The sequence below is a fragment of the Populus trichocarpa genome, chromosome 2, assembly GCF_000002775.5.
Source record: "Populus trichocarpa isolate Nisqually-1 chromosome 2, P.trichocarpa_v4.1, whole genome shotgun sequence".
Lineage (NCBI taxonomy): Eukaryota > Viridiplantae > Streptophyta > Magnoliopsida > Malpighiales > Salicaceae > Populus > Populus trichocarpa.
In genome coordinates, this window is record NC_037286.2 from 6421359 (window position 1) to 6445221 (window position 23863).

At 35.8% G+C, this 23863-nt stretch overlaps 3 protein-coding genes and 1 long non-coding RNA gene across 13 annotated transcripts; 1 reads left to right on the top strand and 3 right to left on the bottom strand.

Moving 5' to 3' along the window:
* Window positions 1-344: 344 nt before the first annotated feature.
* On the bottom strand, window positions 345-6704 carry LOC7463181 (mitogen-activated protein kinase kinase kinase 1). 2 transcript variants are annotated; one of them, XM_002302224.4, is made up of 9 exons: window positions 5490-6701; window positions 5113-5197; window positions 4892-4954; window positions 4361-4518; window positions 3111-3183; window positions 2949-3008; window positions 1867-1977; window positions 1410-1652; window positions 345-869 (listed from the first exon to the last, which is right to left on the bottom strand). In XM_002302224.4, the coding sequence occupies exons 1-8, from the start codon at window positions 6452-6454 to the stop codon at window positions 1443-1445; spliced, it is 1725 nt and encodes a 574-aa protein (XP_002302260.3). In that variant the 5' UTR covers window positions 6455-6701; the 3' UTR covers window positions 345-869; window positions 1410-1442. The 2 variants fall into 2 exon arrangements, with proteins under 2 accessions (XP_002302260.3, XP_024451160.2); XM_024595392.2 differs by lacking the exon at window positions 345-869 and having other exon boundaries at window positions 1509-1652; window positions 1778-1977; window positions 5490-6704.
* A 2075-nt stretch (window positions 6705-8779) lies between these two features.
* Window positions 8780-13272, bottom strand: LOC18096223 (uncharacterized). 7 transcript variants are annotated; one of them, XR_008058399.1, is made up of 6 exons: window positions 13094-13272; window positions 12549-12703; window positions 12363-12449; window positions 12186-12233; window positions 9450-12093; window positions 8780-9045 (listed from the first exon to the last, which is right to left on the bottom strand). It is a non-coding gene; the product is annotated as an uncharacterized LOC18096223 (long non-coding RNA). The 7 variants fall into 7 exon arrangements; XR_008058396.1 differs by having other exon boundaries at window positions 12572-12703; window positions 13094-13270; XR_008058395.1 differs by lacking the exon at window positions 13094-13272 and adding an exon at window positions 12898-13083 and having other exon boundaries at window positions 12572-12703.
* A 232-nt stretch (window positions 13273-13504) lies between these two features.
* LOC7463182 (uncharacterized) lies at window positions 13505-19877 on the top strand. 3 transcript variants are annotated; one of them, XR_002980595.2, is made up of 6 exons: window positions 13505-14635; window positions 14785-15533; window positions 15630-15719; window positions 17310-18008; window positions 18371-18549; window positions 19522-19877. XR_002980595.2 is itself a non-coding variant. In XM_024596219.2 (5 exons), exons 1-5 carry the CDS (start codon window positions 14527-14529, stop codon window positions 18497-18499), a joined length of 1776 nt encoding a protein of 591 aa, XP_024451987.2. In that variant the 5' UTR covers window positions 13505-14526; the 3' UTR covers window positions 18500-18939. The 3 variants fall into 3 exon arrangements, 1 of the variants encoding a protein (XP_024451987.2); XR_008058409.1 differs by having other exon boundaries at window positions 19530-19877; XM_024596219.2 differs by lacking the exon at window positions 19522-19877 and having other exon boundaries at window positions 18371-18939.
* Window positions 19878-22002: 2125 nt separating this feature from the next.
* LOC7495119 (glucan endo-1,3-beta-glucosidase) lies at window positions 22003-23385 on the bottom strand. Its single transcript, XM_002302225.2, has 2 exons — window positions 23310-23385; window positions 22003-22952 (listed from the first exon to the last, which is right to left on the bottom strand). The coding sequence occupies exons 1-2, from the start codon at window positions 23383-23385 to the stop codon at window positions 22003-22005; spliced, it is 1026 nt and encodes a 341-aa protein (XP_002302261.2).
* Between the last annotated feature and the right edge of the window lie 478 nt (window positions 23386-23863).

Consider the following 23863-nt stretch of genomic DNA (forward strand, 5'->3'; position numbering starts at 1 on the left):
TATTTTACATTGTAAAAAGAAGCTTGTATATATAAAAAAATATATTATTCATTTTTTTTATTTGAAAACAGTGAAGAACTTGCAATAAAAAACTACGAAAAAGCTCAAAAATGCGTGTTTCAACCTCATTACCAAATTGAAAAACTAAAAAAATAGTTTGAAACTATTATATCTAAACAAAAAACTCAAGTTTTCCTATTTCTAATTCATTTTTTTAGAAAATTTGATCATTACTCCAAAGCACATTCAAAGAAAGCAGTACAGATTGGAACCGCCCACCATCCAGTCTTGGTGCCACTAAGAAATGAAAATTATTGTGGAGAAAACCTTAGCTTAAGAGGATATTCAAGCAAATCATTGTTTTTTGGATATAATATGCACAGAAAAACCAACAAAGGCAAAACTAAAATGATACTCACATTTGCTACAATAATGATGATATGTACAAAGACTGCACCCTTCCCTATTCTCACAGCAATTGCTCTCACAGAATAACAAGTTACAACCCTCCCCGAGAAAATATAAACGGAGGCAAATACTTGCAATGTTGAACAAGTTGACATCAGGAATTTATTTTCTCCACAACAGACAATAACAAAATAGCAATCCAAGCTGTTCGCTCTGTGATGCTGAATCTTCAGAGCAGGGAATCTGAGGATTGCTGTGTTCATACTATGACCGCAAAAATCCAAGCCCAGATCCCGCCCAATGCTTCAAATTCAATTCTGTGACAACAAGCATGCAGGCTTTTGGTCTACAAGTTCTGAATTGATGGTTGCTGCAGGTCAAACAGTGTCCCTGAATATGTCATCCAACTTTTGAGTACGCAATGTGAAATAAAGATCCCATTTGCTTCATCCTGGATATAACTGTTTCCAAGAGCAAACTTACCAAATGAGTAGGCGAAATTGACGGAATGGTTACGAAAAAGAATAGAGTCAAGCTAACAAGAATAATCTCACACGCAGACTTAAGTCCAATGGGGCATGGAGAAATTAAAATTACTATTGAGAATGCTGATTACAGAAGGTCAGCCAAAATTATTTTGGAAAACTTCCTATAATACAAGTTTCATAACAAATAACTATCCTAAAATCTGTTGCCAGTCCAGTCAGGTCATGCAACAATGATCATAGCACCAGTTAGAAAGTGTAAGATCTTGGGTCAAACTCCTATTATTGATTTTTACAGGAAAAAGAAAAGCACAAGGATTTCAAACATCCCAACCACAAGCACCTTAAGGATCTCGCATTTGTCACTCGGAGACAGGAATGAAACCCTCCTTTAAAAAGGGAGTGACAGTATTGTCTCTCAAATGGGGAGTCATAACACATTAATGTCTGGCTTTTCAATCAACATAACCATGCAGAGTTAAGAGAGCAGCTATCTTAAAATAAAGTTTAACTTACGTATCTCTCAGAATCAAAATGAACCAAAAACTGCTATGATCGGCGGCCAATATAGGGAGATGCTGAGCCCGATGATGTTGGAAGAAGTTTCTTCACAAATGGATGATCTAAGAGCACAGCAGCAGTAGGCCGGTCATTTGGATTAACTTGTATGCATTGAAGGATAAATTCCCGTGCATCATTTGAGAGAGAATCAGGAACAAGTGGTGGAACACCTCTGCCAATCCTAAATAATGCCTGCATCTGTTGAGTTGCAGAAAGATAAGTTGTTAAAATTCAAAAATCAAACAGCATGTCATGTTGCAATGGAATGAATAAAAAAATTGGACAGTTAATGCATAAACCAGCTAATGCAAGAACACATCTACCAAGAAGTAGAAGTCTCATGTTATCAAAATCTCTCATGTGACAACATAATTATGATAGGATATAAAGATGTGTCAAAAATAGCACTCACGGATTCCAATTCAGAATATGGAATCTGACGGGTTAACATCTCCAACACCGTGCATCCCAGACTCCATATATCAGCTGGAAGCCCATATCCTTGGTTTTTGTTATTGACAACCTGCAGTACAGCGATCAGTATCAGAAATTTTTTTGCACAGGTCAGGCATGCTAACATTTGTCCAGAATCCAGTTGCAATTGTTTTGAAATTCCAAGCAACTAGAAGTCAGATAGAGATAATGGCAGCAATCAGGCAACGTTATTCACAAACAAGAGGAATGGTCAACCTAAATATTGCAAATCTTAAGGACAGTTCAATTTTACTTCTCCCTAAAATTTATACCTGAATAATAACTTTGAGCTAGAACTCAGACAACCCACCCAATACGATACAAAGAATCCACAGATGATCTTCCTCTAATTTCTACAAAGGGAATTTAATTTAAGACAGCACATAAGGAGACACAAGGACAAGCACATGGCATAACTCTGTTTAAGTGCAATGGACTGAGAAATGACAAATGGTAAAAATCATAATCCACATTTAGTGCAATACAGGATTAAGCCATGCATGTATAGATTCATAAGAGGCCAGGAAGTGAAAAAATCATTTCATCTAGCTCCTACTGCACAACACCACACTAGCCAAGAAATACCTACAGGGTTTAAATTATGATTTTTCATCCTATATGTACATGAGCACATGCCCTTTCAAATCCACACCCTCCCTTAACCAACCCAGTACCAGGCTCCAAAGCCCCATCACTAAAACATATGTTCCCTGCAATTTCTAGTCTAGATGCGGTGCAAAAGCAAGTGGTGAATTGATTGACTTGCACTTTCACTAAAGAATGTTGATGACCAAGATGCTCCCCTTCTAGGGGGTTATGAAAAGTCAAAATTTTCTCCGATATTTCAACCCCCAAGTAAGGCTAGATAATCATGCAAGCCCCTAAATCTATCAACAAGCATCAGACAGCAGTGTTTTAAATCGTCCACTCATGACAGCATACAGAAATCATATATTATCTACAAAGTCCGATGCTGCCACTGATAGATTCATCACAGAAGCTAAAGTTATAAGTGCACACCTCGGGAGCCATCCAGAATGCAGTCCCCTTGCAAGATTTAACATCATTCAGTTTTGTTGCCTGAAAAAGGAAATGGCAAAGAATATTAGAAAAGAAGTTTGCAGCCATTTAAGCCTATAGAAAACAAGATAAAAGATTGAAATATAAGGAAGAAAATAAAACCTTCGCCAAACCAAAATCTGCAAGTTTTACAGAGCCATTCGCATCCACCAATAAATTTGCACATTTTATATCCCTAAAATACAAAAAACAAAATATAATTGAGACAGCAAGAAATAAATCAAATGTGAAGTGCATTGTGGTTTGTACTTGCCTGCGCTCACATGTAAAGCAATTGCCAATTTTATATTAAATTCAAGTTAACTTGAATTAACATCAATGGAGAAAATAAAAGGAAGATCCAGAAAGTGCATCAGTAAACAAGCTGTCACTTGATGTGGCAAGCCTATGCATGAAAGCAAGAGATGAGAAGAAAAAATTAGAAAAAATTCCCAAGCCCAATGATCATACAGATCTTTCATGTAAAGATCCAGACTCTGCAGATTTAGCATTGACATTAACTTCGCACCTTGGATCTGATATTGCACCAGCATAATTTGTCTTTGATGAGAAATTTAACCTCATTCCTTGTTTCTCCTAAATTCACACATCTTCCTCGAGTGTAGGTTTAAATAGGGAAAAGTGCTGAAAAACATTATCTAAATGGATTATTTTAGGGAGCTGCAGCATCATGCAAGAAGCCGACCACCCCTAAGTGTTGCAATTGAGACAAAGTTCCAGCTACATTAATGCTCTTGAAAGTTAATTCAGCACTCCTGGAATGCCGATCGATATATCGACGAAATTTCTCTTTCCCAAGAGCCCACAGAGAAGCGACTGGCCAGACAAATAGCTTAGTCGCAGGAAGATTCCCCAACTGAGAATAGGTTGTGGGATCTTCCAATCTATGAGAATCTCTCGGAAAGCTCTCGTCGACTCAACCGATCAATAGAAGGAAGGACCGCCTCTTAGAGGAGCCTCTTCTAGTTCTTGCATGACGATCCCTTCCCCTTTCTTGACGTGCCCAGAGGCCAGAAGCAAAATCCATTCACGGTTTAAGGGTTGAGGTGCTAAAAAGTAATGGACTAGATTTGAAAAGCAGCATTCAGCGTATTATATTGGAGAAGTTGTTAGAAAGAGTTTGGAACAGCAGAGTGAAAAACAACACTTTTTTGGGGCAAGGTAAACTGCACCTCCTTGGGCAAGTAAACCTAATGATTATTGGAGTTTGCACATTATTCATATATATATATAACAATTGTCATGAAAGAACATTGACGTGAACATGATAAAAAAAAAATAGAGATGTCATAACAACTAATAACATCACATTTAAATTCATAATGCATGGCATAACAATTCACTCATATCACCTGTGGACCACATTCTGATCATGAAGATACTTCAAACCATGCAAAATCTGTCTTGTGTATGAAGAAACTTGGGAATCTCGAAGATTATATCTCTGATAGAGTTTTTGAAGGGAGCCTTTAGTGACAAGTTCAAGAAAGATATACAGTTTTGATTCATCCTGTGAAAACAGATACAAGGAACAACATTGATCATCAAATTTCTAAAGAAAAGGAAATAAGAATACTTTGTCAAGATAAGCAGTGAGAAAAGGTCATGAAATATATATACAGGGTGTCTCTAAGAATGTGAATTCACGATATTTAGCAAACTTGCCATGTTACAGAATATCTATAATATATTATTCTCAACCCAGCTCAGTTTTAACCAGTTGGAGTTGGCAGTGTGTAATTATGTACCCTTTTTCGCTGTTCAGTTGAATCTAGAGCTAACTACATTTCAATTGTTTGAGAGAGACAAAGAATGAAAAAACTTTTCAGAAGAGTGTACACTTAGTGAAAAATAGAAACAGATTAAGATAAAAGCAAGAATACCTTATCTGTGCCGTAATATTGAACAATGTTTTCATGTTCAAACCTACTTAAAAGAGCAATCTCCTGAAAAAAACAGGGAAAGTGCATGATCAGGTAAGGAAGGAAAAAACAGAGCATTGGTAAGAGGAAAATTTAGTTATAGATCCCAAGATAATTTATTTTTCGTAAACAAAGGGCAGAGAATATAGCAACACCATAAAATAAGATCAAGCTTATCTCACCTGCTCAAGTTGATAAATACTTTGTTTCCCCTTACTTCCTTGATCAAGCAGTGAAACCTCCTTAACAGCAAAAAAGAATCCATCGCTGGAGGAGATATACAACCATTAGAAACATGAAAACATTTCTTTTGATATGCAAAGACAAAGCATACCATGTTCGCCCTTCCTAACCACAAACTTGATATTCAACCATTAAAAATCATGAATTGCAACGGAAAACAAGAACAGCTTTCCTCTTCAAATGCCAATAACGTAAAAATAAGCTACAATTTTTTGATAACTCAATGAGAAATTTGGAAACGGGTGATTCTAAATGCCATAAATAACAATACGAATACATCATAAGAAAATAATAAGAGAAACGATTCAAGACTTACTCAGAGATTCCTTCATAAACCGATCCAAATGAGCCACGTCCGAGTAGCTCACCCTTTTCCCAATAGGTAATAGCCCTTCTAAACCTCACATTGGGGGAAATATTCGACATGGGTTCTGTTGTACTGCTAGATGAATCATCATCATTAGACGTGGAAAACGAACACGACTCTGATAAAACCACAGTTTCACCTATCCTCAACAAATTCTCTTCTTCTTCTCTCTTGTTATCAGCATCTGCATTAATCACTTGCTCTCTTCTTTCTTCTTTTTCTTCTTCACCATCATCATAAGTGGATTCTATGTTATTATTAACCACTCTATCATTTTCAGGTGCAAAATCCCTAAATAAATCCCAAGTTGAACACTCTTTATCAATCACAGGTAATGTCATCGACGGTGGCGGCTTCAGTAGCGGCGGCCTAAGCCCTTTAATTCCAACTGGCAGACAACGATTATCAGCATCACGAAACTTGTTCAACTCAGCTGGCTCGTTTTGAGTCGACTGGGTAGAAGAATCCCTAACTCTAACACTATTCAAAACCCTAGCATGCAGTTCACTCTTGGTCCCTTCAACTACCACTTTAGCTTCTTCAGCTGCTTTCGGACTGTCCGACCCGAACAATCTGGACCGGGGCAAAATATCGGAAGCGGAGCGGACCTTCATAGCTTCCCAAGCCGCCTCCGGAATCGAGAAATCCTCGGGACCAGAGAGGCCTAAGCTGCGAAAAATGCGATCGAACTCACCTTCGGTTCCTTCGATTCGAAAGCTGGTCCGATCCGGTAAATCAAGTGATTGACTAAGTAAAGACGACGACGAATCGTCTAGAGATGAAGACGACGAAGTAGCATCGTACGCAACGTGCCTCAACGCATTACGTCTCTCCAGCCTGGGCCTCCTTCGATTTTTCGGATCCATCGAGCTGGTTTTCTTCTTACGAGTGAGAAATTGCGATAAGTGTTGCATTGAGAGCTAAATCCATCTAAAATTAGAAGAAGAATAAAAAAATTAAAAGAAGAAAAAGTCACGCTAAAGATTTTTCTTGTCACTTTTATGCAACTTATCTGAAACTGTCTTTATTTTCTGTCACTTTACCGGGAAGGTTTTGGAGAAAAGAGGGGAGGTGAGTTTGGCTATGTTTTATGGCTGGCAAGGAAGGAGGAGGAGTCGTAATAGTTGAAGCGAGAAAAATTGAAGAAGCCATTGAAGAGAGAGAATGGTAAACGCCATCTAGATACAGAGGGAAAACGCGGTGCCACGTGGCGTACGGGCAGAGGGTATGTGGGGACTGATGATTTGGAAGGTTGTATTTGTTCACGTAAGGGTGGGAGTAGATTCCTAAACCTGCACATTCCGTACATGCTGGTTAATGTTGTCTGCTGTGAGCCCCCGCGGCATACGTAACAATGTATACGCGAGCTTTTTAAGGGTGGTTGAAATAATAATATAGATTATTTTTTATTTAAAAATATATTAAAAATTAAAAAATTATTTTTAATATTATCATATTAAAATAATTAAAAAATTATCTTTTGAAAAATACACAATTAAGCTCTTATTTTACATTATTTACAACATTTCTATTGTATTCCAATGAATAACTGAGAAGATTTATAGTAAGTATTATAATTTTGCCTTTGAATTAAAAAAAAAAACACCGGCCACCACCCTTTTAACCTGAACCAGATCTCCACCAACAAAAGGAAACTCGGATTAAATTGAGTTTAGACAATAAATCCGGTACGGGTGACCAATTATTTTACATTAATGGTGGAGATTAAGAAAAAAAATCAACCAGTAACCTTAACAACCACTACCAGACCTGGGATAATACGTCTTTCTCAGTGCAAAAAAGGTTTTCTCGGTCTACCCACTACCAAATTTTACGACGAGAAGGTTAGTGTTTCATGCCTCGAACACAGCGAGTCTCGAAGCCAAAATTATTATGCATTGGCCATTACATCTTTCAAGAGTGGGTGTTGTACTAACTCATTTTTAACCCTTCTTTTTTCATCATACTTTAAGAAAAAGAAAATATAAAAAAAATACCAAAAATACATTTTCAATATGATTTGGTCAATTTTTTTTTATCTGATAAAATTTTATTTGAAACTCAAAAAACAGGGGAACATAATGATGTTTTGAGAGAGAGAGGTGGTGGATTTTTTGGAGAAATCAATAGAAGAGTAGATGAGTATGGAAGAGTTTAGATATTATAACACTTTGAATAGTATAAATAGATAGTTAATTCTTCACTCCCAACAGACACCATAAGAGCCACACAATATGAACCACGCAGGAGGACCCTCGTAAAATAATAACCCGCACAAAAATTATCCCACCAAAAACACTCCTAAAATTTGAAAAACCAAGCAAAAAAAAGGAGAAAACCCTTGACCTTTCCAGCTTAAGATATATATATATATATATATATATATAAGAGCCTAAAAAATTTAACTTCCTCTCTTTAAGAACAAAAACAGGCTCACTCTCCGCACCATCCAACACCTACGCTACCCGGTGCTAGATAAATTATTTGAGAATAGAAATAAATAAAGATTTGATTTAGAGGGGAGAAAATATTTTTTCCAAAATGTTTATTTATTTGATATAAAAACAACATCTTTAGGATGTAACTAAACCCTTTTAAAAAATAAAAACAAAAGAAAAAGAAGAGAAAATATCCCTAATAAATCAATTTAGAGTAATAAAATTAGTACACCAAATGTTAACTAGTGATAACTAAATGACGTAAACTTTCCAATTAGGCAAGAATACTTAGCTTAAAGGAGGAAATTTTATAAAACCTAGGGTGAAAATATTTAGAAAAAATAAAAGGAGATTCTAAATAAAATAATATATGATTTTGCAGTACAAGCCCGCATATAATTGTTTTATTTTGATCGAAAGTGTTGGAAACTCTAAGGATAATATTATTATAATTATAGATGGGAGTCGTAAATGAATTAATTTGAAAAATATTTAAAAAATAAGTAAATAAAATAGTGCACAGATTCAAATTTTGGTGTAAAAATATTTCTTACTATCCAGTTTATGCTATCAAGCATTACTCTTTATTAATTGTCTGATCGTGAGATCGAGCTGAAATTTTGAAATAATCTCATCACAAGTCATTCCATCTTAAATTAAAATTTCAAGTCAGAGTTCTCACAGACCGATAGAAATACAGAAAATCATACATGGGCTCGTTAATGGCAAAATGGGTCGCAATGCATGGAAAAAAAAGGAATAGCCACCCTCCATTTAAAATAGTGAACCAATAATGTTGAATTCAAAGAACGCAAGGATAATAAAGCATTAAAATGAAAACAAAAAGACAGCATAAATTTTTTTGAGTAACATAAACAATGTTTATTCTACTTCAGCAAGAGGTGCACAAAAAGAATAAAGAACATGCAGTGCACAAAATGGAGCAACATTTAATGGGGATGTCATGATGGAAGCAGAGCAAGGAAGTGCGGGTTCACAAGTTGTACGCAAGTCAAACTTCTAGATAAAACCATTTCTGCACTGGAAAGGCTGTGTGGTCAGTGTACCTACAGAAGGAAAAAATAGTGATGGCTATGCAAAAATCCGAAATGCACGAGAGAGGGAATAGATCTTAAGCATAAGGGCCAATAAGGATTGGAATGAGGAGTGTTAGAAAAAGTTTGAAAACTTATCATAAGAAGATAGAAAAGAAAAGTTGTGAAATACAAGCCAACAATTAACAAGTCTAGTGCCGAAATAATGATGAAATGAGGGCAATCATTAACCTAGCGAAGCCAGAGGTATAAGGGTAGTCCAAAAAAAGAAAAGGAAGGAAAAAACAGTCTGGGTTGGCTGCAAACATGAAAACAAACCTGCTTGGAGAAAATAAAAGGTGAAAAACCATCGCTTACATAAAAAAAAAGAACGAAAAAAATAAGCTGCAGAGCACAAGGAAAGAACCCTAACCAACCTTGACCTACAACTACCGAGGAAACAGTGAAGAAAAAGGCAGCAACTCTTTTCAAGCAACCGCTAGAAAAGCTTGTCATTGTTCACGCTCTTTTCAAGCCTTGGAATCCTCGTAAAACTATCCAAAGCAAGAGAGGCAATAATGAAGAGATTCAACCTTTAGAGGATTAGAAAAAGGTGACGAAGCGCAAGAAAAAACTAAGAAACAGGAAAAAAAGAACAACAAAGTCAAGGGAAATGGCAGAGCCAACCTGAAGAAATAAGAATGGCAACAAACATGAAAGAAGATGCAAAAAGACCTGACTGGAAAAGAGGATTCCAATCTATAGGAGAAAAAGATCACTCAGAGTTGGAAAACAGCAAAGAACGATACGTCGCTGGGTGATTTCAATTCAAAGCTTAAGGAGGAGCAGGGAGTTCGTTGAACAATCCCAAAACTGATGTAAATCAGTAAACATAAAGACTAAACTGGAAAAAAAATATCCAAAGAGTAGGGAAAAATAAAGCAAGAAACCATGCGAAGAACCAAATGGCACATGCAACGGAAAAATGATAGAAGGCAACAAAAAAATCAAAAGAAAATGCAAATGATACAGCAGCGTTCAAAATTTCAATTGATGAACAATAGGCTTTATAAGCTGCTAAAGAAAAAAAGTTGCACAAGATGCCAAGGTTTCGAATACAAGGCAATAAAGACAATGATTGCATGTTAGTTGATCTATTAAGCAAAAGATACAAAAGCGTTCATGTCGCACCGTTTAAAAAAACAATAGCGGAAAACCCCAAGTTGACTCATAAACAAATAAAGCTGAACCCAGAAAAAAAAAAAACAGTGCAAGAATAAACAGCAACAACCATCCAAGCATAGTTTTCCCTGGCAAAGATAAATAAGAACCACCACAACAACAAAAGGCATAAAAGAAATGCCAACGAAATTGAAAAGGAAGTACAGGTAAGGGAAAAAAAGAATGATCTGTGTAAAGTGGGATAAGCAAAAGCAAATTGCCAGGAAAATGCTTCACCTAAACAGATCAACCGCAATAACCAAAACACTTATGGAAAGACCAGAAATAAACCAAAGCAACGTATCCTACTCCGGGAAAAAAAAAGACAGATCATAAGTGAACAGTAAATCGCCATGAGATCCTATACAAACTTCATCATCCACAGAGAATTCAGATTTTATATTCATTAACTCTTATGTTAACTATGTAACAGCTGGTAGGAGGATAGTGAGATTATTATTTTTTTGAACTTAAACAACACACATACATGGAATGGAGATAGCCTTCCAAGGCTGGAAGCCACCCCCTGCTAAGATCCAAACTATAACTTTTTTAATGAGACAAGCACATCAAACAACAACTGACAAAGGCCGCCTAACCCATAATGTAATCCTAAAATCCCAACCCAAGCTAACCTCTACCCATCCCTTCCTAGTTTCATTAACCAACCAATTAAGATAATAGACTCTAACCAGTCAAAAAAAGAAAGAACAGAAGAAACATGATCAGAGCATATCTCTTACAAAACCCTCAATCAATAAAGGATGTAGACTCCTAAAAAAAAGCCATAGTTTTTTTTTCACAAACAAAACACATATATGAAAAAGGAGACAACTAGCCAAAGCTAGAACTAATCCCGCTAAAACTCAACCTCTAACCTTTTTTTTCCCCTGAGATAAGCACATCAGATAAAAAAATAATAAAGGCTTTCCCAAAAAATAGAATCCCAGAACCCAAAATCAAAGCCAACTTCTACCCACCTCTTTCTAAGCCCATGAACCAATCAGTTAAGATAATAGATTTTAACTAGGAAAAAAAACCCATAAAAAAGTGATAAAAAGGAATTTTCTAATTATACTTGAATCACGACCAGAACTCAAAAACACGGTAACAAAGCCTGAATCAATGAAGGAAGGAGACCTTCCTAAAAAAAAAATAAACCAAATCACAACCCCCTCCCAAGCATCCGAAAAGAAACATGCATGACAAAGGGAAAAAAGAAAGCAAAAAGTTAGAAGAGAAATAATCTAAAACCAACATAAGACAATGAAAAAAAAATATCAAAGAAATAAAAAAAAAACTTTCCACAAGTGACTGCACCCTCTCTGCCCATTTTTCTAACTCACGAGAAGCAAGCATTCCACATATTTTCCACTCCAAACAAAGAAATCAAAAGAAACCTTATCAGATTCATGACCAATCATGGAAATATTAAGCACAACACCAAGATTTACAAAAGTTCTTGATTCTTGAGATGACAGCATGCCATGTTTATCCCCAAAACCTCTTTCAACATCAAGCTTCGTTAAAAAACAGCATCATCAACTGCTGCAAAGTGCCCATTTACAGAAGTTGTTACAACAACTGCTGCAAGGTGCCCATTCACAGAAGTTGTTACAATAACTGAAGCTTTTCTCTCACGGATCAAAGGAAAAGGTAGAACATATTATAAATCAGATTTAGATTGCAAATGCCTAGATAAAACCCACCATTTGATTAATCAAACATAAGAGAAAACTATATAATCCACCGTTTGATTTAAAACAGGCTAAAAAAATAAGACCACAATCGAAAATGTACTTAAACCTCTGCCATATCTTTCTACGCTCCCTTTAATCTCCCCATATACTTCTTTTTCCACTGCAAAATAAAAAACCCAAAATCGAATGAGACCAATCAAAGCAATCAAGTGTACACCATTTTAAATGAGGTTGGAGATATTTTGGGGTTACTTTGGTTCTCATGGTAATGGCGGTGGAGACTTCTAGCTTTTTGAAGCCCTAAAAGGGAAAAACGATATGAGAATTAGAAGGAAAAATGGGCATGGGATTGAGTATGATTACAAATAGGCATAAAAACCAAACCAAACCAAACTATAGAAAAGATAAGAATAAAAGGTTAATTTGTACCTTAGCCATGCTAGTCTTGATCTCTTACAGGGGAAAAGATCTTCGACAGGGGTAACATGCCTTTTTTCTCACCAATCAACACCAAACCTGATATCAAACAAAGAAAGTGCAGTCAAGAATGGTAGCCACTAAACCAAAATCTACAATCAAAACCTAAGCCAAAAAAAAAAAAAAAACTCTATTGACCAAGGTTGTTCGCTACTCCCAACCATCTGTTTTTTGCTTCCAGTCCTCCTAAAGGGATCGAAAATCATTGATCCCCTCTCTCACATCTCCTCTCCATTCCCTTTCAAGTTTGACAGGGTTCCTTAGAGGTGGCTATTCAGCCACGTCCTCAAGCACTGACATAAAACAAAAGAGGTGTCAAACATGCATCCATGAAACACCCTTCTTAAACCACTCGTCCACTCAACGACTCCAGGGCCAGAACTACACGCACTCTGAGCTTTTTTAGGGTTTTTTTTTTTTTAACAAAAGTAATAAATAAATAAATAATAATAAACATCACTATAGTTTTAACTTTTATTTGACTCACGCCCTCTTGGATCATCCGTAGATGAATTCTATTCCGCCAATCGAGAAAATCAAATCATAAACATGCAATGATCAGATAATACTTTTTAGTCACTGAGCATTATTATCCTCAGGAAAGTAGTCGCTGTATGATCTTCCAATTTAACACCGCAAAACAAAATCACACAAACATAGCATGACACGTGAAGTTTACTCACAATATTAATTAATCGAATTATCTATATTTTAGCCAAACACTTATTAGACCTAACGCCATGCTAGTCAAGATTTTAGTTATCAAGACTGCCTAAATTATTGTAATTGGAGTTTATTTATTTTTGTGTAGATAAGAATTATATTATAATAAATGAAATAACAATTTATTCTGCCCAGAGAAGAAAATAAGAATCTTTTCTAATAAAAAAAAATCAAGATAAATCTCCACGAATAACAACAGATCACAATAGAGACATGCATTGGTCCAGTCCCAGAAAGTCCAAGTAAATCTAACATGCATAGTGATATTCGGACTAGGCCCATAAAGAAACAAATTGAAATAAAATTATTTTTTATTTTTATTTTTATTTTATTAATTGAAATAATAATAACAAATTAACAATAGTAAAAATATTTTAGAAAGAAGAAGGGAGAGAAGAAGCTGTTCTTCATACGTTTCATTCTCTCAGTATCCAAAACTAACAGAAATCACGCCTCTCTCCATTCCTCCTCCTCCAAACAAAACCCTAATTTCCTCTCTCAGCAACAACAGAAATAGAAGAAACCCCCCATCTCTCTCGCATTAACACTGAAATCCCCTTCTCTTCAATAACAAGAATTGCCTTCTGTCTCTGTTATTTCTATCTATAGCACTGAAACTCTCTCTCTTTTTTTAAAGATTTCTGGGAGAGAATATTAAAAATACAAGATAAACAAATTTAATTTTCGCGGAGCGGTTACTGAAACGGTTACGTTTTAGGCTGTAGAGATATAGCCTTTCCTTTTGCTAGGGTTAGTACTTCTCTCTATTATCTCTCTGACCTTGTGTGTTTATTTCGCTCTCTATTATTCTTGTTCAATTTGTTCATGTAACAAACCCTAGGGCATTGCAGTTACGCTATTAGAGATACACAAGTGTATGAACTAGGGTTTTCAATTTTTTCTGCCTTCTTTTTTTTCCTGGGGTTGTCATTGAATTTCAACTGGTTTATGGGAGTGAACTCTTGGTTTAGAATTGTGGGTTTGCTTTGGATGTTGCCTTGGACTTTTTGTTGAATTGGGATTCTTGTTAAAGATGAGTGCCTGTTGAGTTTGTGGTGATATTAGAGATATTTATCTGCAAATCCATCTTTTAATAAAAGATGGAAGTGTAGAAAAGAGAGGGAAAGCTTGGTGTCATTTCAAAATCTTTTTGCTTTTGATTAATATGTGGTGGAAAAGATGTACAGGATAGATAATTCGAGAGTTGGTTAGTTGGTGATTGTTTAATCATTGGAAGAATGGTGTTTATTTTAGGAGAGAAAAGTAGGGTTAGGAGCTACACGGTATAGTGGTTTTGTATAGGATAATAGCTCTCTTAAGAGGGGGTGAAGAAGATTGAGAAGTGTTTTCTTTTTTTTCTTGTTGGATCTGATGATGTTAAGTGCTCGTACTTATGGAAAGAAGTGAGCCCTCATTAGTACCAGAATGGTTGAGAAGTCCAGGCAGTGTTTCTGGGGCTGGCAATTCAGCCCACCACTTCGCATCGTCTTCTTCCCACTCAGGTACTTTTCTATTTTCCAAGTTTTTAAATTGTGTTTTTATAGATTGCATGTGGTATTGTTTCTGTTCTTTTTGTGTTTGGTCATGTTAAGGGGCTTGCATTAATTGTTAGATTTTGTTATGGGTGTTAATTGGTTAATTTGTTGGATAGATGTCTCTTCATTGGGAAATCACACCAGAAATAGGAGTTTTAAGAGCATAAATGATTTTGATTCCCCTCGCTCTGCTTTTCTGGATCGGCAATCTTCATCTAATTCACGGAGAAGTTCTATCAATGGGTCTGCAAAGCATCCTTACAGTAGTTTTAGTAGAAGTCACCGGGATAAAGATCGAGAAAGGGACAAAGAGAGATCAAGTTTTGGAGACCATTGGGACAGAGACTCTTCTGATCCCTTGGGAGGCATATTAACCAGTAGGAACGAGAAGGACACCTTGCGCCATTCCCATTCAATGGTATCGAGGAAACACAGTGAGGTGATGCTGCGCAGAGCTGCATCGGAATTAAAAAATGGGAGCAGCAGCAATCACGCGAACAGCAATGGTTTGGTTTCTGGGGGTAGTTTTGGTAGTAGCAGTCAGAAGGCAGTATTTGAAAAGGATTTTCCCTCACTTGGAAATGAGGATAGGGAAGGAGTGCCTGATATAGCAAGAGTTTCGTCTCCTGGTTTAAGCTCAAGTGTTCAGAACTTGCCTGTTGGTAGTTCTGCTTTGATTGGTGGAGAGGGATGGACATCAGCTCTGGCAGAGGTGCCAACTATTATTGGAAACAGCAGTACGAGTTCTTCATCTACTGCACAGACTGTTGCTGCTTCTTCATCTGGCACTTCAAGTGTAATGGCTGGTCTCAATATGGCTGAAGCATTGACTCAAGCTCCATTAAGAACTCGCACTGCTCCACAGGTAATTGAGCAAGGTTCCTATGCCCTGCCTTCTATTATATCACTCATAGCTATAGACCATAGTTTGTCTAATGAGGTATTTATTTCAATCTTGCAGCTGTCTGTCCAGACACAAAGGCTTGAGGAATTGGCTATTAAGCAATCAAGGCAGTTAATACCTGTGACTCCCTCTATGCCTAAGAATTTGGTAAGAGAACCACATCTGAATTTATGAGAGCTTGTTTTATAGCTGTACAATTCGGTAGTTTTAATGTGCTGGCCACTGATAAATCATCAAACCTTGTGCTTAACCTTTTATCTGCAGATGTATCCTTTTGCTAACATCTTGTATGTTGCAAGCTGATCAGCATTGAATAATAGAAGCTGATCAGCATTTGAATAATAAAGGCTTCATTCTTCATCTGGAGCTTTGGATGTTTGTCCTTTTCCCAGGAATATAGCCCAATTTTCCTCTGTAATTAATTTGAAAATTTTACCTGCTTATGAACCTACTTTTGATCAAACCCACTAATACTATTGCTTTTGACAGCATATTAGTTGCATTAGTTGATTTATTGCTACATTTCCTGATTCTGATTAGGGAATGATGATAATGTTCTTAATGGAATGTGACATTGGTTACCAGATTATCCTTTTGATTCTGAGACTATTTTGTGTTGCTCTCTTCTCCATTGATAATCTATCTCATCTATACAGGCAATGCGTGCATGCGTTTGTGCGTGCGTGCGTGTGTTTGTGCATGCATGCATGCGCACTCCGTTCTGCACCACATACATCCATGTTCAAAGGTCCTGCAGGATTTTATGAGTAAATGAAGTTTGCTAGCTTGATGTTCTGTTATAGATCTGAATTTATTTTTTTTCTGTTTTATGATCATACTGTCATGGGGGATTTTGAATTATGTTTTTCTTTTGTAGTGGAGAATGTTGAAAGTTTGGACTCTCAGTTATGTGGGTGGTATGATTTGCTTAGATTATTGTGGAAATGTTCCTTCTAGTGTGCATCTGATTTTTTATTTTAATTGATAAGGTGAAAAACAACTGGGAAAAGGTTCATTAGCTTGCATTTCTTATGGTTAGCTTGTCTTGATCTACATTGTTGAAGGGTTTTTTTTATTTTTCAAGACCCATTAATATACCGCTAGAAGTAAAGGATCAAGTATTGGATAGGAAACCTTGATCAGTTTCTTCTTTTCTAATTCAACTTTTTTCCTTTTGTATGTGTTTTTGACTGGTAAAGCTTGAAGCACATTCTCACTTTTGTGTCTTTTGCAAACCTTCAACTCTGTTACCTTTCTGCATTGATGCTTAGGTTATTTTAATTTTCAAATATCAGAATTTGTTTATATATTGATGCATGGACTGCAGATGATGTTTCGAGGATAACGGAAGTTTTTATTCACAAACAGATCTTGTGAAAGTGTGAACATTTTGTCAGTGTTGAACCATTATCTAGAGACAATAGTTTCTTGTTTACTACAGCTAGCCTCTTTCTCTTGTTTGGTTATTCCGACTACTGAATGCTACAGTTTCCTTATGTGCTTTGTGTTTGACTTTTGTGATTCAGGTTGTGACTGAGTTATTATCTCTTACTATGTCCAGAATGTCAATGAATGAATTTGCATGGAGTTAGCTAGCTGTCCCAGATGTCAATAATTTAGGACACATGCACACACTGATTTTTTGACACGTGTGATTACTGCAGCCCTTGATTCTTCTTCCTTACTTTTTTTAACCAAAAAAATTGTGTAACCGCTAGCTAATTTTCTTTTTTTCAGGTTCTCAGTTCATCTGATAAATCAAAGCCTAAAACAGGAATCAGACCTGGTGAGATGAATATGGCTGCCAAGAGCTCACAACAGCAGTCTTCATTGCACCCTGCTAATCAATCTTCTGTAGGGGTACATGTAAAATCTGATGCAACAAAGACATCGGGGAAGCTATTTGTTCTCAAACCGGTATGGGAAAATGGTGTCTCTCCTTCTCCAAAGGATGCTGCTAGTCCAAATACTTCCAGCAGAACTGCAAATAGTCAACTTGCTGCTCCTTCAGTTCCATCTCCGCCTCTGAGGAGTCCAAACAACCCAAAGATTTCTTCAGTGGATCGCAAGCCAACTAGCTTGAATTTAAATTCAGGATTTGGTGGGGAAAAGAGAACCCAGAGCAGGAATAATTTCTTTAATGACCTGAAGAAGAAAACTGCTATGAACACTTCTTCAGTTGCAGATTCAGCATCTGTTGTTTTGTCTCCGGCCAGTGAGAAATCTTGTGAAGTAATTAAGGAAGTTGTCAGTGCTCCTGCAAGTCCTCAAGCTGTTCAGAATGGTGCTGAACTGACTAGCAATGGTGGGACCTTAGAAGAGGTTCAAAGATTTTCTGAGGAAGAGGTTTCTTTCCTTCGTTCTCTAGGGTGGGAGGAAAATTCAGGGGAGGAAGAAGGACTCACAGAGGAAGAGATTAATGCCTTCTTGCAAGAGGTAAATACCATTAGCTCTTTTCTTGTTTATTCATTGAGAAGTCATGCTACCGAGGTGTGGCCCATTTTACTTGGGTTCTATGAAGTTTAAAAATATCCGTTTGATCTTTTTATGTGGATTGTTGTTCTGTTGCACTTTTACTTTTTTGGGCAAAAAAATGTGAAACTTTGGTTGCAACTGCTTCAAGCTGTCGCCCCAATTTTTCATGCAACAAGGTTATTGTCATCTGATTCACCAGCTGAATGTTGGAACAGTAATCTTGCAATTTTTGAATTATCCTGTTCAAAATCCTTGTATTTAGAAGTCTCTTGTTACAAATATGTAAATGCCGTTGTATTGATTTTCATGATTTCACTTCGCAGTATATTACAAAGAAGCCGTCCCTGAAAGTGTGTCGAGGTATGCTGCAAAATCCGAATGAATGCCATGCTGCGACTTTGGGTGGAGCTTCCTTTGCATCCAGCTCATCTGACTCTGGATCAGATGCTTAATGCTGATCTCTGAAACAGTAGACCCAAGAGATTCCGATTTTTGATGACAGGTTGCTAGTTTCTTTCTTTCTTTCTTTTTTCTTTTTTTTTAAGAAGGCTGGTAAGTTGCGAATGGAAGAAGGGGGTGAATTTTTGGTTGGAACTCTGCATTTTGCAAATAGTGCACTAAGTTACAGATGCCCCGAATCCTGCCTTCCCAGTATAGGGTAATTTTCAAGATGTTAAGGTTGGTTGGTTTGGGAGAAGGGTAGGTTAGAGCTGTTTTGTCGGGGAGAAATCGCTACATCGTTTGGGGGTATTTCGTCTTTTTCACTTTTCTTCGCTAAAGGGTTTGATTCTACAAAGAAAGCTTATGGGTTTTTTGCCAATTTTACGGAAAGAGAGAAAATCTGAAGGCATCATTTTCAGTTTAGTTAATGCAAGTATTTTTTGTGTTCTCATCTCATTTTGAGCAATTCATGTCAATATTTTAGGCACAAATTCCACATGAATAAGAAGAAATTTAGTATGGAGTTTAATTTCCATCCGAAGCGTGTTATCCTTTTGTTTTTAGACATTTTTGCACACAAAAATTTTTAAAAAAAAATCCTCTCTTTTCTAACCCATGTTTAGGTATAGTCAGTTCGCACTCACAAAATTATATATATAAAAAAAATGGTCTCGGCAAAATCAACACTCGATTCCTAGATTTAAGTTTTAGTTCCCAAAGTTTTATCATTTGTCATTTCTTTATCATTATTTATTTTGGTTTTGATGTTTCAATTCTAAACTTCATATTTTTTCGCATTTCAGTTCCTAGATTTTATAAGGGGAGAGAGAGTTGGTGGAGTATATGGGAGGAGAAAGAAAATTGTTGATTTTTCATATTCTAACAACTAAATAAATTGATCTTGCTCTTGGTGTTAGTGAGTTTTATTTGATTAAAGGAGATTAATTTAGGTATTTTTTTACCCTTCATCCTATTAGAAAAAATAAATCGGTTCTCGAGAACTCAACTATAATTCCACTTTTTTTATGTTTAGGGTTTCAGATCTTCAAAATCAGTGATGTTCGTTAAGGCTCCACGTCTCCAAAATCAAAGATGTTTGTAAGTCTATGCCTAGGGTTTTCAAATTTAGGTGAGTTTTTTAACTAATTTTAATTTTATGTCTTGGGTTTTCAAATCTGCAACAAAAGAGACAAATGGTGTTTCAAGAGAGATAATTTCTTATATGTGAGGGCAATTTGATCTTTTTGTTCAATTTAAAAATTGGGTTGCCTAAGATGTAAACTTTAATTTCCCAAAAAATGGAGGCAAAGTGAAAAAAAAACTAAATTACGAGATGTAAAGTGTAATTTTCCCAAAAACTAATTCCATCTCTCAAGTTTTTTATTTTTACATTTTGGTCCTTGTAGCCCAAAACTTCATTTCCTCGTGCTGTGTCTTTGCATGTTGAGAACAATTCAACTTAGTCCTTTAAGCTTTTGTAAAGGTTGAATTTTATCCCTAATGTTTTCTGTTTTTACTTTTTTAATCCTTATAATTATAGTACATTTTGGTTTAAAAACTTTATTTTAATTCGTCGCGTTACAGTCTTGAATGTCGAGAGGAGATAGTAAGTCACTAAGGAAGGGAAATATGAGATAAAAGGATTTTGGCTAACCACATTGAATCAACGAGAAAAAAACGTCAATGGGTTTATCTTTGTTAGGAGAGTTCATTGAATGAGGTTTTTCCCTTTATATAAGGTTTGTTAAGTATTTTTTGTTTATTTTTAGAGGCTGGGAATGAGGTTATTATGATTTTCAATATATCTTTTTATGTGTGTATTTTTATAACAAGTTAGAATTTAAGTGTTAACGGTTCAAAAGTCATGTTGTTAATAAAAAAAATATTTTTCTCTAAAATTCTAATCTTTCAAACTCTTTTGAAACCTTTTTATTTCTACGTAATTAAATAAAAATTTACTTTAAAAATGGACTCGTAGTTTATTGCATATATGTTATTGTTAATTAGCATGACTGTTGTAACCTTTACTTATTAAATATTTACATGTGTATTTATTTATTTTTATTTTTTTTACTACGAGGATCAACTTTCAATTTTAGTCTTTAACTAATCTGTTGCCCACGATCCGTCTTGAGTCGAACCAAGCTTTTTAAAAAATTTAAAAAGAATGTCCAGGGCACTGGAAATTCCTTGACAATGTCATTAAACCCGGGCAAGTGAGTCAATCTTCAAACCTCCTAATTTAACTCCTTACTTAACTTAAATTTCTAATTAAATCGTATCAGAGTTGATCCAATGAAAATCGATCTATTTCATGGGTCTAAAAACAACCTGAATTGATTAGTAAAAATATGGCTTAGTTTTTAAAAAAACTTCACCAAGATAATTTTTTAAAAAAGTACTAAGATAATGACACATTAGATAAACCTCGGTGACCACACGAACAGGGTCATAGACTCTAACAGGTTTAATAACTGTATTTTTAAAAATATTTTTATTTAATTATATGATAAAAAATAAATGCTCATAATATCTAGCATTAACCCTGGAATAAATGTTTGTTTGAGACCATGATAAGCCTATAGAAAGCAGATAAAAATAAGTCATGAAGTCTATTTCCTAACCAATCAAATATTGATTGATGAAATTGAAAAAACAATCAATTAAAAAGAATTAAAAGACAAAAAAAAAAAACATATCAGGTTTGATGAGTAAACCTGTCAATCATGTGAATTGAGTAACCTAGGTCAACACGTCAAACTCAAGAACCGGGTCATGAACTCCATCGGGATTAATTATTTTTTTTCCTAAGAATATTTTTTATATAATTATATGATAGCAAAAATAGATGATTGTAAAATCAAACACCAACATAATAACAAGACTTTTTTGTAGGTCATGATAGCATCATAAAAAGCAAAATGAAACAAATTATGTATCTCAATCTCAATCAATCTAATATTGAAGGATAAAATTTTAAAAAATATATATTAATTAAAAAAAGAGTTAAACCAGCAAAATCAGTTAACCGAGTCAACTCGTCAAACCCGCAAACATGTTAATTGACTTTATAAAGCTTAATAACATAATTTTTTTTCCAAATTGTTTTAAAACATACAATTAAAAAAAAAAACAATCACAAATTGAGTTCTATTAAAAAAGAAAAAAAAAGGTTTTTTATTTTTTTCTTTACTTCAAATTAAAAAAAATTATGTTTTCAGATTATTTTAATATGTTAATATTAAAAATTATTTTAATATATTACTAATAATTGTCTCTATGTTATACCAAGATAGCTAAAAATTCAAATAATAGAAAAGTGGTTTGTCTTAGGTTGGACTTAACCATTTGGTGGCTATAAGTTGCTAACAGTAAAAAAAATTATACTTTTTTAATCCTTATTGGCTGACGGAAAAAAAAACTTTCCACGGTACATAATTAATCATGAAAAATATTTTGAAGATAAAAATAAATCGAGAACGTAATGGTACTATAGCTTATGCAATGGTTTCGTTCACGAGCATTGCCAAAATGGATAAACAGGCTGCATATTTGGATAGAAGAAACCCCAATGCTGCTCAATCCCAGCCTGCTTTAGATCCTCATTGAACATTGCAAAAAAGTAGACATCAAGAGGTTGGCCTGGCCGCCGTGGAGTGCCTCTTCCTTCCTGTACATGATTCAACAAGTTTCTGTTATATGTCCGTGCATTTTCTGGACTTGTGATAGGTTCATTCCCAGCAGTAGGCCAGCCACTCTCAGATATAACAACCGTAAGACCAGGCTCGCTAATCTTCTCCAAAGCTGCATAAAATGCATCAACCATGGCATCAAAGATATTGTCATACACAAGGTTTTGATCGCCGACTAACGGAGCCCCCGGCCTGAGTAAGGCATAGTCCAATGACATACTATTTGTGTCCGAGGCATAGGCAAAATAAGGGTACACGTTGAGCATGAGGGATGCTCCGTGGTTCAACAAAATAGGTGCAATGCTACTTATAACAGCAGCTGCTTCATGAGTGAAAGCACCAGCTGATGGAGGGTAAGAGATTGAAAGTGAACTTCCCGGAACAACAGTCGACACTTTAATATAAGTAATGGCTGCATCAGCAAGTGCAGTATACATGTTGGCAATGGCCTGTGCGATATATTGTGACATAGCCCCTGGAATCGCCTCGTTGCCTACTGTAATATAAGTGAAGTTAACATCAGATCTGTAGGGGACAATATTAGCGGCGACCCATGAATTAGCTGCATCAAGGGTTGTTGCAAGGCTTTGTATGTCCTCGTTTCTTGTACCCAGAATAACTTGTAAAGGCTTCCCTCTCAATGCTTGAAGCACTTCTGGTCTTGGTTCAAAGAGCCGAACAGATGGAATGTGGCATCGTTCATAAAGGCCTACAACTGCTGGTGGGGCTGGAAGATTGTCTCCATTCAGTCCATAATTAATACCAATTGCACCTGCAATGATCATTAAAAATTAGCATTTTAATTCTAGGGCTCAAATACAGAGGAATGCCTAAGATGAAACCTTTAGGCAGTGTTTAGTTCGTGGGACTGAACAGGGCTTGAGAATGATAGTTTTACTCAAGTTGTTCTTGGTGTATACATGAGAGAGGAAAAGAAGCATGTTTTTTCCGGTCCTATTTCTAAATTTCTGGGCCACCCTCTTCCATGGGACATGGTTCTCGGTCTGGTCTAGTCTCCTTTGCTCACGAAATGTGTGTCCTTAGTCTTTCAGAACGAGAAAATCGGACTCTAGTCTTACACATGCTATTGAAGAACAAATAAAAAGAAAACAAGAAAGATGAAGCTCACTGATAAACGGAATCTGCAGAAGGACCCGCAATGTTGTTGCCACTAGAAAGATTGCTTTACACGGTGGGGACTCCATCAAGACCTAACTTTGTCTTATTCTGAAAACTGAGAGAGACAGAGCTAAGAATGTATGTGTGTGTCTATATCGACGGGACCAAGATTTTTAGAGCAAATATTTTGTCTAGAGGTCAAACAGGGAATTGAAGGACCTAAACAGATAAATATTTCTGCTGTGGTAAAGATTCTTATTTCTTTATGTCGTCTAAGCAGAGATTTTCCTCTTTGCTTGTCTGCTACTTTGTTTTGAGACTTTTCGATTCCTTTATCGTGTGTTTATATGCACATGGCAAGATTTATAACGTGGTTGGTTAGCCATTGATTCCTTCAAATTCAAGAAAATCTTTCTGATCTCGAGATTTTAATGACCAAAATTGTGCTCGGTTAATGTACAGGTAATCTTCGTTGCTTTCTTGATCAAATCCCAAATGAAATTAAAACGAATCTTTAAAACCAGGCCAAGTTTTAAGCAATCGCTAGTCACCATCAAAATTGCA

Coding starts and splice junctions, on each gene's coding strand:
- LOC7463181 (XM_002302224.4), bottom strand. CDS start 6,454: ATGCAACACTTATCGCAATTTCTCACTCGTAAGAAGAAAACCAGCTCG. Junction 3,184..4,360: donor GATCAGAATGTGGTCCACAG/GTGATATGAGTG, acceptor TTTGTATTTTAG/GGATATAAAATGTGCAAATT. Junction 1,978..2,948: donor CATTCTGGATGGCTCCCGAG/GTGTGCACTTAT, acceptor GCTGTACTGCAG/GTTGTCAATAACAAAAACCA.
- LOC7463182 (XM_024596219.2), top strand. CDS start 14,527: ATGGAAAGAAGTGAGCCCTCATTAGTACCAGAATGGTTGAGAAGTCCA. Junction 15,534..15,629: donor GAACTCGCACTGCTCCACAG/GTAATTGAGCAA, acceptor TCAATCTTGCAG/CTGTCTGTCCAGACACAAAG. Junction 18,009..18,370: donor TTAATGCCTTCTTGCAAGAG/GTAAATACCATT, acceptor TTCACTTCGCAG/TATATTACAAAGAAGCCGTC.
- LOC7495119 (XM_002302225.2), bottom strand. CDS start 23,385: ATGGAGTCCCCACCGTGTAAAGCAATCTTTCTAGTGGCAACAACATTG. Junction 22,953..23,309: donor TCTGCAGATTCCGTTTATCA/GTGAGCTTCATC, acceptor TGATCATTGCAG/GTGCAATTGGTATTAATTAT.